Source organism: Lissotriton vulgaris, chromosome 1_2 (assembly GCF_964263255.1).
Source record: "Lissotriton vulgaris chromosome 1_2, aLisVul1.2, whole genome shotgun sequence".
Lineage (NCBI taxonomy): Eukaryota > Metazoa > Chordata > Amphibia > Caudata > Salamandridae > Lissotriton > Lissotriton vulgaris.
The window spans coordinates 42,916,329-42,929,867 of NC_141686.1; the positions used below are offsets into that span (position 1 = coordinate 42,916,329).

Below are 13,539 nucleotides of genomic sequence, written 5' to 3' on the forward strand. Positions count from 1 at the left end.
GAAACGTGCACTGGCAAAGCCAGTAGGTCTCTGCAATGCCAGAGCTATTGGCCTTGTCAATGTGAATGTCTTTTAGCCCTGTTATCTAGCAGCACATCAGTTGTAAATCAAAATAGCACTATGCTGTGGCAAGCTCAGGAAAAGTTTATACTTTTTTGTATGAGGAGCCCTCAAAAAGAACATCAATATGCTAGACGTCTGTCATCGCCCTTCCTGCAGTAAGGAATGCACATCCAATTACTAAATGTTAAGAAAATGAAGACAAAAAATTATGACCATACTAGAACAATGTCATAATTGATACATATATACATATATACATTGTGGCAGTACCTTAAATTTCGGTTCTGCACAATGACTGCAGTGTATTGCCTTTTTGAAAGCAAACCTTTACAGTGAGTTACTAAACATTAAGGAACTAGAGACAAAAGAAAGTAGGACTACTATACGAAAATAATCAATGTGCTAAGTGATGCATATTTACATCATGGCAGGACCTATTTTGGTAAACATTGTTCGAGGCATGTGGGCTGCTAAATTCATATCTTAGCATTAGATCGCCACCTAGTGTTGGGTCCGGATGATCGCACATTGTTGTCCTGGAAGAGTCTTCGAAGTATCCTGAGATGGGTGGCTCCTCCCCTGGACTACAGTGCGCATGGGCATCGGCTCCATCCCCAGATTGTTTTTTTCCGCCATTGGGTTCGGATGCGGTCTCGACGTCTCTCCGTCGGAACCGAATAAACATCACTTTTTACGGCCAAAAGGCTTTGGGTTCTTTACGTCGGTATTGTTTGCGTACGGTCTCGAGTTCTTCCGTCTCTCGGAGCCGGAATCACCGGAGTTTTTTACTACTCTTCGGACATCGAGGCCTTCTCATCGCGACTCGACACCAAGTTCCCAACATGGAGCGGAGTCCGTTTAAACTCTGTCCGCTCTGTGGGTCCAAATACCCACATATAGACGTACACCCGGTCTGTAATAAGTGCCTTTCGCCAGACCATGACGAAGGAAGTTGCCGGGCCTGTGCGAAGTTCAGGTCGAAGAAAACTCTCACGATTCGGCGCGCAGTGCGCCTTGTGGCCAAACAAGCGGCCCCGGATCCAGATAACATCTTCGGCGACCAAGAAGAAGAGGACCAGAGCCATCATCTTCAAATCTCCCCGCCTGAGACGGAGGTCGAGGCTGATCCGGAATATGACGACGACGGAGTCGTGGGTCAAGGCCTTGAATACGTCGACGAGGTAGGGGACGACGTTATGGTTTATGGGGCCGAGGAAGATAGCTCAGGGGACGAGCTATGCCCCGAAGTTGACGAACATCAGGAGAGGGTCGCGGGATCGCCTGTCGGCCTTACCCAAGACCCTGTAGCGCAAGCCACGGCCCCGCCTGCCGGCCCGGCCACGGACATACTTGCTGCGCCGAGGGTTTCGAAACCGAAACTGAAAGCAACGGTCTCGACTGCACCTAAAATGGCCGACCCGAAACCGAAACCGAAAGTTAAGGACTCAATCGTCCCTAAGATGGCGGTCGCAACAGCAAAAACAAATAAACAGGCGGCCTCATCGACTCCGTCGACCTCCGGTCCGCAGAAGTCGAAGAAACACGGCGATTCCACTGGGTCGAAATCGGCGCCGGAGGAGAGATCCTCTAAAAAGGGTGGCACGCACAAGACAAGCGCGCCGGCGAAGCCTGCCAAGGCAACCGACACAGCCCCGGCTCCAACGGGGACATCTGCGCATCGCTCCAGGGACTCGGGGTCGGCGCCGTCCATCCCTCCAAAAGACCAACGGAACGTCGCATCCGAAGGCAAGGCCACCTCGTCGGTGCCAAAGACATCGGTCACCGACGCATCTCTCGTGGCTGCTTCACTACAAAGAATTAAACACAAGGCTTTTTCTTCGTCGACGCCAACGCCATCGACGCAGAGGGCGGCAGATGTCCCGGTCAAGCCGGCAAGTAAGCTCCTCTTCCTTCTACCGCCAAAAGTGGTGCCAAAGGCCTTTTCCTCGAAATCGACGCCAAAGAAGTCGGACTCTTCTACGGCAGAGACATCTTCGGGTCAAATGCTCGACCCTGAAGAAGATTCGGAGTGCTTCATAGACGCGGACACGGGGAAGTTAACCCTTTATAAAAGGAAGATCACTTCGCAGCCGGTGGAATCCTACGTCATTCCCCTAAAGAAGAAAAAGTTTCCACAGGACGCCTCAGGCCTCATGGAACCTATCCAGCCTCCTCTGGGACGGAGCCCAACACCGTCTCCAGACCACTCTGAAAGTGAGGGCTATGGTGAAGATGAACAATATACCTTCCCAGTAAATGAACCTGATGCACAGCCAGATTCTTATTATGGCATTGGGGACCAAGGCACCCAAGATGTGGGGCAAGACCCACAGACTTTCAGTACACGTGCATCCCCTACGGAGGATTCTGCAGGTTTTCATGCACTCATTGAGAGGGCAGCTGCTAATCATGATGTGGACATGCATGCTGACCCAGTTGAGGAGGACTTTCTATTCGACACATTTTCAGTTTCGGAAAGAAATGTAAAGACCCTGCCTATGCTCAAAGGGGTCCTCAAGCATGCTGCGGACATCTTTAAAGAGCCTACCAGGGCGAGGGTGGTCAACCCACGTATTGAAAAAAAGTACAGACCAGCGCCTGCAGACCCTGCATACATTCGAGGACAGTTGCCGCTTGACTCCTTGGTGGTAGCAAACGCACGCAAGAGGGCCAACTCCCAAACAACGGGTGAAGCTCCTCCCCCGGATAAGGAGTCCAAAGTGCTAGAGGCAGGAGGCAAAAGAGTGGCTGCACAGGCTGCCAATTTCTGGCGTATTGCAAATACACAGGCACTACTGGCACGTTATGATAGATCACATTACGACACACTAGAGCAGATTGTAGAACACCTGCCTCCGCAGTTTCAAGAGGGCACCAAAATAATTATACAAGAAGGACAACTGATCTCCAACGCGGCCATAAAGTGCGCACTTGATGTCGCGGACACAGCCGCTAGGGCCATTAACACCAGTGTCATGCTCAGAAGACAGGCTTGGCTCCGCATATCGGGGTTCAAACCTGACATTCAAACAACCATACTTAATCAACCAGTCAATCCGGATAGACTGTTTGGTCCAGATGTTGACACCACCCTGGAAAAGATTAAAAAGGACACTGAAACCGCTAAATCGATGGGGGCCCTACAATCTCAGCAGTTTCGTGGCAATAATTTTCGTCGCTCAGGTGCCCGTGGAGTCACCAGAGGACAGATGGGTCAACAGTCACAGTTCCCTAGAGGTGGAGCACAGTCCTCGTACCCCAAACAAAACAAGAGGGGCTACAGGGGAAACAGCAACAAAGGACGTGGCAAGGGAGGCAACAATTCACGCTCCTCTGCCCCGAGCAACCAGTGACTCTCTGTCACTGCCCCCCGACCATTTAACACCTGTCGGGGGGAGAATACAGCAGTTCCTGCCCGTCTGGATCAACATCACCACAGACAGGTGGGTGCGACAGCTTATCCAGTACGGTTATTGTCTAGAGTTGAAATCCACTCCACCCAACATTCCACCAAGGCAAAGACCTATGTCCGCAGAGCACTTGCACTTATTGCAGCAGGAAGTGTTGGTGATGCTGCAAAAAGGGGCAATCGAGCTCGTGCCAGTGGGGGAGGAAGGCACAGGGGTTTATTCCCTGTACTTCCTCATTCCAAAGAAGGACGGATCTCTCAGACCGATTCTGGATCTCCGTCCCCTCAATCTGTACATACTGTCAGAGCATTTCCACATGCTTACACTGCAACAAATTCTTCCTATGTTAAACAAAGGAGACTTCTTAGCAACCTTGGATCTCAAGGATGCTTATTTCCACATTCCGCTACATCCGTCCCACAGAAAGTACCTCAGGTTCACTATCCAGGGCACGCATTATCAGTTCAAAGTCCTACCCTTCGGAGTCACAACTGCCCCAAGGGTCTTTACCAAGTGTCTGGCGACTGTAGCGGCGCACCTCAGGAGGCAGAACATCCATGTGTACCCCTACCTCGACGACTGGCTCGTTCAAGCCAGGTCGGAACAGCAGTGCGCCGCGGACATGTCGACTACCATTCACCTCCTTCACGACCTGGGTTTCTCGTTGAATTACCCGAAGTCACACCTTCAGCCGGCACACGTCCGGCAGTTTCTGGGTGCGACAATCAATACCCTGACGGCCTCGGCACAACCAAACCAGGTCAGGATAGACGGCATACAGTCTTTAATCCAGAAGTTCAGACCGGGACACTCACTTCCAGCAAGAGTGTTCATGCAGTTGATAGGCATGATGGCCTCCTGCATCTTCATAGTCCCTCACGCACGGTTGCATATGCGCCCGCTCCAGGAGTGCTTAGCAAATCAGTGGACACAGGCTCAGGGACAATTAACAGACCTAGTGTTGGTTACCAGTCGGGCATACAACTCTCTGCATTGGTGGACTCCACACAACCTTTGCAAGGGCCGACTGTTCCAGGAGCCAGTGCCACAGGTTATCCTGACAACGGACGCATCTCTCCAGGGATGGGGAGCACACCTGCTCACTTACACAGTGCAGGGACTATGGACGACGCAGCAACAGAAGATGCACATCAACTATCTAGAACTGATGGCGATCTTCATGGCACTCAAGTCCTTCATTGTACATCTCTGCAACAAAGTGGTGTTAGTCCGGACGGACAACATGACCGCGATGTACTACATCCAAAAACAGGGGGGCACCCACTCACCACAGCTGTCTCACCTGGCTCAGAGCATGTGGAAGTGGGCCATTCAGAGGAACATCTTCCTCATGGCAGAACACCTCCCGGGGAAGGACAATCAGATGGCGGATCTGCTCAGCAGATACAGTCATCAAATGCACGAGTGGGAGATACATCCATCGGTACTCCAGCCGTACTTCCAAAGGTGGGGGCGTCCAGACATAGACCTGTTCGCCACAAGGGAGAACGCAAAATGCCAAAGCTTCGCCGCCAGGTTCCCACACCCCCAATCGCAGGGCAATGCGATATGGATGAACTGGTCAGGCAAATTTGCTTACGCTTTTCCCCCGACACCCCTGATACCACTGGTGGCGAGGAAACTACGGCAACACTCCATGACACTCATCCTAGTTGCTCCAACGTGGGCGCGCCAAGCATGGTACACCACGTTCCTCGAACTCTCAGTGGTCCCGCATCAAAGACTGCGCCTCACGCCCAGACTTCTGACGCAGAACCATGGAGAAATTCAGCATCCAGATCCGCAACAGCTCAACCTAGCGATCTGGCTCCTGAAGTCTTAGAGTTTGGATACCTAAACCTACCTCCTGAATGCATGAACATCATCAAGGAGGCGAGGAAGCCGTCAACCAGAGCATGCTATGCCGCAAAATGGAAGCGTTTTGTCATCTACTGTGCAGACAATGGCATAAACCCGCTAGATGCATCTATCCCTAACATCATTTGCTATCTGTTACACCTTTATAAGTGCAAGCTAGCGTTCACTTCTATTCGGATACATCTATCCGCCATCGCGGCTTACCTTCAAAATAGGCAGCATCTCTCAGTCTTCAGGGTGCCTGCCATTAAAGCGTTCCTTGAAGGCCTGAAACGAGTCATTCCCCCAAGAACACCGCCAGCTCCCGTGTGGAACCTCAATGTGGTCCTCACCAGACTGATGGGACCACCGTTTGAGCCAATGCACTCGTGCGAACTGCAATTCCTAACGTGGAAAGTTGCTTTCCTAATTGCCATTACGTCACTAAGACGCGTAAGTGAGTTGCAAGCACTCACGATACAAGAACCATTCATCCAGATTCATCCAAATAGGGTAGTACTACGTACTAACCCCAAATTCCTTCCAAAGGTGGTGTCACATTTTCATCTCAACCAAACTATCGATTTGCCTGCATTCTTCCAGAACCCACAAACAGTGGCGGAAAGGATGCTCCATACGTTAGACGTACGGAGGGCATTGATGTACTACATAGACAGGACACAACACTTTAGGAAGACAAAACAACTCTTTGTTGCCTTCTCACCACAACACAAAGGCAACCCAATTTCCAAAGCAGGAATAGCCAGATGGATTGTTAAGTGCATTCAAATCTGTTATCATAAAGCCAAGCGCACTTTAACAATACCCCCAAAGGCACACTCCACACGCAAGTTGGGGGCATCCATGGCTTTCCTTGGAAACATTCCTCTAGAGGACATTTGCAGAGCAGCCACGTGGATTACACCACATACCTTTACAAAACACTACTGTGTTGATGTACATTCCAAACAGCAAGCGGCTGTAGGACAGGCTGTTCTCAAGACACTTTTTCAGGTTTCTGCAGCTGGCACGGGCAACCGCCGCTGATGGAGGGACTGCTATGTATTCTATGCTAAGATATGAATTTAGCAGCCCACATGCCTCGAACTGAATATGCTACTTACCAGTATGCATCTGTTCTTGGCATGTAGGGCTGCTAACATTCATATCGCCCACCCTCCTCCCCGGTGCCTGTCGCAGCTGCAGATATACTATTGTATTCAATCATTAGCATGGACATCCTTTACACTTTTCACTCCATCCTCTGCCACAATGGCGAAAAACAATCTGGGGATGGAGCCGATGCCCATGCGCACTGTAGTCCAGGGGAGGAGCCACCCATCTCAGGATACTTCGAAGACTCTTCCAGGACAACAATGTGCGATCATCCGGACCCAACACTAGGTGGCGATCTAATGCTAAGATATGAATGTTAGCAGCCCTACATGCCAAGAACAGATGCATACTGGTAAGTAGCATATTCAATTCTGCACATGACGTCAATTTATTGCTGTTTTGAAAACAAACCTTTACAATTGGAGGCAACAACATTGTGGACCTTGGGTCAGATGTGTTAAACAAAGAACTCGCACACACAACTGAGGCACTGTGAATAGTTCTCTGTTGAAGCTGACTTTTCTAGAATCCGTTCAGAAGCAGCCATTTGTTGTTAAATGAACTCTCCAGACCCTGCGTTTGCATTTTCAAACCCGCATATTCACGCGGTGCGCCATGCAAAGTAAAATAACGACAACCAACACATTTATATCTGTCTTTACGTTTTGTAAGTCTCTTGCTGTGATCACAATGGTCAGCACTGACGATTCCTTGTTTGAGATGCGGGCCGTATTCGTTCATGATATTCCCTGCACCAGATAGGACTCAAATACTCAACTGTATCTGTAGGTCAAAAAATTAGTTCTACTTTCCAAAAGCAGGCATGGAATGGCTTGAATTAGCATTCATCAGAATGCTTAAACATGCAACTGATTGAGTCCGCTTGCATTTGTGACATTTTTCATGGCATAAAATGTAACCGGTGTCTTCGGAAAACAGAATTTGATGTTTGACCTCAGTCTTGTATTGCACTGCAAATGTGATGAGATGAGAACAAGATTTGCAGGCCTGATTACAGAAACGGCGCTCTGAGCGAGTGAAAACACGAGCGCTCGTGTGAAGTGCTCAAAATCAAATAAAGTAGATCCTAAAACAGTGGCTGAAATGGGAGCAATGGATGGACAGTAGTAATTGTTCCAGGCTTTCGAGGAGGGCTAAACACAGGAAGAGGCATGACGCATGAACAAACTGGGAGAACGAGCAGGAAAGCAACAATGGAGCCAGCAGATGGGAAGCCTATGGATGGGCTGAAGCCCACAAAATATGTACTACACGTCTTCGAGACCATGCAAGCGCTGTCTAGCCAAGACCTAAAAATGGTCTCCATGTGCAAGTTAAGGAGAATCTGAAATGCATCATAAATACACAACAGCTGCATGTATTAGGATCTGTAGCAGAATTAAACCGGCATACAACCAGAAACAGAAGAACATGTTTGTCACATTTGTGATTTCCTAATTTTGGGAGTGATAGTTTTTTCATGTTCGTTATGCACAGTATTTTTGGCTTCTGCTGGATGGCCTATTCTCTTCTTGTGCTGTGGTCTTTTCTTGGTGGCATCCTTTGTTTAAAAAAATATATAAAAAAAACGTTTAAGCCAAATTTACCATTAGTGTATTTGTATTTGAACAGCTGCAGACTACAGAAAGATTTGGAGCAGATAATTTAACAGTTCGAATTCTGATCACCTTAAATTGCATGTGTATGTGTGTGTATATATATAATATACGAGATCATGTTACGAAAAAAAATCTACTGTGCCGAATTGCATGATTACAAAAATACATACTATTGTTTTGTAGGATGGAAGTTACCAACAGGGCTATAAACGTGCAACATCTGGTGGGCAGCGACCAAATTCAAGAGGTAACGATCTTATGTTAAATCTGTTACTTCTATCTTTTGTATTTTTCACTTGTTGTACTTTGTGCTTAAATCCGGTATCACAACCTGTAGAGGAATGATAATTCCAGGTAAATGCTGCAGTTCAAGCTTCCCATCACCAGAAGCTATATCATGAACTATCCTTCACTGCATCGCAAACTGATGTGCAAAAACCAAGTGAAATGCAATGCATAAGAATAGACGAAGTTCTAGAAATGTGTGCTCCCACACGGATCAACATCTCAACGTATAGGCACGCTTAAAAGAGCCATGGTTTGTTATACTAAGTTGCCTGGACTCTGTATGCTTCTAGAACTGTCTGGTGTTGCATTGGGTACCAATATGGCTATTTCAAAATGGACCTTCGATGGTCCGTCATACTTCATGAATTGCTAATCCAGCTGCCTCGTCCTGTACAGCTAGCAGGAGGTAGATTTACTAAAATGGAGGAGATTAATATTGCTAAGATAAAATGATTTATATTACAATGTTGTTCCCAGTTCTAGTGATGCTTTGCCTATCGTAAGGTGTTTCTGTTGAAAACTTATTTGTTACTGATTTTTATCTAAATTGTACTCTTTTCATCCCTGCTGCATTTAGATATTGGAGAAATAGTGCATCCCGCAGTCTAGTCGGCTTCCATCAATACATTCTTTAGTATTGATGAGCAGTTAGTTGTAATACCGTTCCAGCTCTTTTGTTTACCAGTGGTATTGGTTTCTTTTTGGATACTCTCTAAAGGACTTTTAGGCGACTTAGGGTTTCCTGGTTTAACGAAAATATATCAATTATACTTGTGTATTGAATATGCAGCTATTGCCACAGTTGTCACAACCAAGTGTATATGCAGTGTCCTTTACAAAACGTGGGATTCTTCAGCCTAACTCTCTAAAGAAAAGATAGCAAAACGGTTCTGGCTCTATCCTATAAGATATAGTTCTAAGGCTGGGCTTGCATTCCAGACTACTGATAAGGAGTTCAACCTTTGGCAGCTTGGTTAAGTAACAAGGCAGCCCAAGAATGTCTGTGACTAACAAGCCGTTATACTATACTGTAAGCAATGGTAGAGAGACCTCTACCAAGGCCGGAAGGGTAAGAGGTATTTCAGGAAGTGGGTACATCCTCCAGAATCAGATGATTGCTAACTTAAGGTATCCCCACCGCTAATGGCTAGGAATTAGACTCGCAAGTCGTCAACCGCTCCGGTGCGGGTAAGGAAGAGATTCCTTTTTGTTAGGTAACCGTCACACACCCTATTGGTGTCATGCTTCATCATAGGATTCACACTAACTCCTAAAGGTCAGGGTGGGCTTGACCGTATTTCAGGGAGCGCTTAGGAGAGTTAGGCCAGGGGGGGTCTAGAAATAACAATCCTACTGTGCTCTCCAGGTATCCCTTTATTAGTGGACATGCAGTAGATATAACAATAAATACAAAGGGGTCATAAGGAAATGAGGGTCCTATCACCCTAGTGTCATGCCAACAAGTTTCAGCCCCTGTATAAGGCTTCTTAGGTCCAGTGCTTTCTTCAGGGCAAATTGAGATTCCCTCCTTGGTCCCTAAAAGGGGAATTTCCTATATTTTCAAGTGGAGGGAGCAAAGATTCTGCCCCATATGCCCACCTATTTGGGTCCTGTGGGTCAGGACTGGCATTATGTGACCATGTTTACTTCAAGTCAGGCAGTCTGACCGGCTGTTTTTCAATCCTTTGCATTTTGGCAATTCGTTTTTTGTCCACAGCTTATTGCAAGAGTCTAATCATGCCAGTGTGAAGAGACCTGTCCACTCAATGTTTTCGGGTAGGAAAGATTCTCTGAGGAAGGGTAAGTTTTAGGTTGATTCTTAGACTACTTCACTGACGTGAGGAAAAAAGAGTTCTGCATCCTAAATAATTCCCAGGGTGCTTTCTATAAATTTCATATATCGTGGTGAACCTTAATCTGAAGGTTGCAAAAAGGGTGGACTCTAGATTTGATTCACCGTCACCAGGTTCTCTGTTGGTCTATTCGAAGCCTGTAATGTAGGAAAGTCCTGGGCGTGGTTGGGAGGATTTGCCTTTCACTTGCTCAAAAAAATATACTGACACAGCATTGGTTCTCGTTCTAGGTGAAGAATAAACTTTACCTTTCTCAGAGGAATGCATACCCATTGATCTGAAAACTATTTTTGTCTAAACTGCACCACAATTGATTTCTCCTGATTTTTATTAAAAAGCCTAAATCCTCCAACAAATGTATAGTCTTAAAGAGACTCTCCAACTCGGTTGAATCTTGATACATAATCAGAAAATCGTGCATACACATAATTTAATGCACCCCTTTCTCTCCACCACCTTCCCACTGGTCTAATCACCTTTGTGAAACTCCAGATCCATGGGTATTGTAAAATAAGCATCTTTCAGGTCTAATTTTACTAAACCATCCTCCTCTTGAAGTTTCTCTGTACAGATGGATTCCTTACATCTAGAAAAGATATTCTACATACCAATTGAGATCTTTTTTGTATCTTATATTTTATTAACATTAAGAATTGAGAAATAACAGCAAATGCAGTGACCTGCAAGTCCAGCGTATACCCATATAACGATATAAATGTTGATTATGATACATGCAACAATACAAACCTACTCAAATGGCATAAGCTGTCATCTACACTAAAGACAGTACCATCATGATTGCACTGTTGTGTTGCATACATTAATAATTAGGTTAAACCCCAAATTCCTAAGATTTCTTAAATCTTCCTCTCGCTATACTCTTAATAAAGAATAAATATGGGCTCCAACGAAAAAGCCATCAAATATTGTGCCTAATCTCATGAGCGTCTGTAGCCGCTTTATTTACTATTGAAGACACCCTTGCTGTGTCCTCTAGCCCCCTGATCAAAAGCAACAGCTGCAGGGATCACGTGCAAATGAGCCTTGGGCTTTAACTCTGCAAATATTGAACAAGAGAAATACGCTAAAAACTCTTGATCTATAGTAGTAAGCTGTAGATACATGATCAATTTGTGTACACTGAATTAAATCAAATATGCAAAAACTACCAAGTAAAAAAATCACAAACTAACCCTTTTTATAAATGGGAATTACACACAAAAACATATTCCCATCACAAGCAACCTGTGGGAAAATCCATATTTCTACATATGAAGCCTTAATAAACACATTGCTTTTCTAATAAGCAAAATTGCACTTGTTTGAGGCAGCTTAGAGTGACAAAAATGTTTGTCGTCCAGTCTGGTCTTAAAATTTCTTTTGTGATTCTAATACTGTTCCGAAGTCCTGTACACAGTGTATAAAGCACCACAATTGATCATGGAACAAAAACAAAAGTTCACTCAAGGTTTTTAAATAACACTGCAAAGCCCCAAGAGACAGTTGTTGTAGCACAACATACGTGAGTTAGAACGCCAGTACATAGGTGCATGGCACAGTTCAAGAATACAACTATTTGCCAACCCAAACAAATATACTCTCCCTAGCTAATATCTCATGTGAGGCCGCTGAAGCTAGTGCTGTAAGAGGTCAAAGAATTCCAACGTGCAAGGAAATTCTTTGAAGCGATGCTGTGGAAGTTGTTCTCAGATTCAGCACATGTAGAAAACGTTTAGGATGAGCTCTGCATCCCGATTGAAGAGACTCTGCTGGTGAGCCACCATCACAGATGAAGAACAGGGCTTCCTCTCATCAACAAGGAGAAAAAACAAACACCTTGCCCTGCCTGGGATAAAGATTTTATAGACTGAGATCCTAGACTACTGCGGCAGATCCTCAAATCTCCAGATTCCTTAATCGTGGTAGATCCTTGCATCCAGTATCTGAAAGAGACTAGTTATAGATTCCTTACCTTAGGAGAAATTTATTTGTAGCAGTACCCCTGCGCGGCGTTAGATGGCGTCAGACGACTCTACGTTTGTCGTGATCGCTGTGATGATGCCGTCCTCGCGCTCCGATGTCAGTTCTTTCTTTTTCTGCACCAGCCAGCGCACATCCAGAGAGCGACACCTCTAGTCACTTTTAGACTACTATTTTTTTACTTTTGAATACATCTTTTCGAGTTGTGTTGACTCCTGGTACATGTAGGGATGTCACGCCAGACCGGCTTCAAGGCTTGTAACTCCTGTCTTACATTGATGGCAGTTACGGACTCGCAGCTCGTGTGCCTCTGGTGTCAGGAGCGCAACCACGACACGAAGACTTGTTCCAATTGATGGGCCATGAATCAAGTCTTTGCGGGAGCAGTCCCCAAAGCTTCTCGAGGCCAGGCAGTCCGCTCTGCGTCGCTCGAGGTCCCGGTCACCACCACTCATTGCCAAAGACTTGGTCTTCGGGTATGTCAAACCACAAAAAGAAGGCAAAGAAGCATAGTTTCGCTTCGTGTTCTCCCTGTCCGTGGGTCGACGTGACCCTGGATGCGTATAGTGGTAGTCCTGCGGCTCTGCCTGCAGAGTCTGCTAGGCTGGCTCCAAGCTTCCCTTCTTTTCAGGTAGCCGGAGCGACCCCTGCCCAACTTCGTATGGTTTACCATGCCCTTCATTCGATCTTTGGGCAGCCTAACTCGGCTGGCACGCTTTTGGACCCAGCGGACTCAGCTGAGGGTTCTAGGCTTTCCAACCCGGTGGCTCCCGCGCTGCAGGGCACCCAGTGATCCAGGCCTGGATCCAGATCAGCGCTGGTCGACCTTACAACACCTCCCCCGGTGTTTAATCTACTGACACCTACATACCCTCCAACACCGGTTGTGTCCCCAGTGGTATGAGACCCCGGCCTCCACCATGACCTGGACATGGAGCCTGACTGACGCCGACCCCTGTTCTATCCTGGCGCTCCCTTTTGCTCTGAGTGGCAGCCAGATGAGGGTGAGGAGGACTGGGAGGGGTCTGTTGACCCTCTAGCAGACCCGTTGAGTGAACCGGACTGGAGAGGAGTTAAGCGATGCCAGTGGTCTGGACACCTCACCAGACCTTGGTATGCTTTCTCCCCCCACTGTGGCTATGGAGGAGGGGGCTTCATACGCAGTGATGTTGCGTAGGGCGGCTGAGGCCTTGAACCTTGAGCTTCCTACGGTGGCGGTCTGGACCAACGTCTTAACCGACAAGGTGCTTCATCCGGCAGCGGCCTCTTTGGAGCCCCTGCTGCTGTTCAATGAGGCTCTCACTGACATCCTTCTAGGCACCTTGTCCAAACCCAACACAGGTGCTCCTGTGG

At 47.0% G+C, this 13,539-nt stretch overlaps 1 protein-coding gene across 1 annotated transcript in view; it reads left to right on the forward strand.

The window, feature by feature from the left end:
- CAPRIN2 (caprin family member 2) overlaps positions 1-13,539 on the forward strand; it is a 682,604-nt gene that overhangs the window by 572,675 nt on the left and 96,390 nt on the right. The window contains exon 22 of the mRNA XM_086952790.1: positions 8,249-8,312. Coding sequence (XP_086808916.1) covers positions 8,249-8,312 — 64 coding nt within the window. The remainder of the gene's footprint in view (positions 1-8,248; positions 8,313-13,539) is intronic.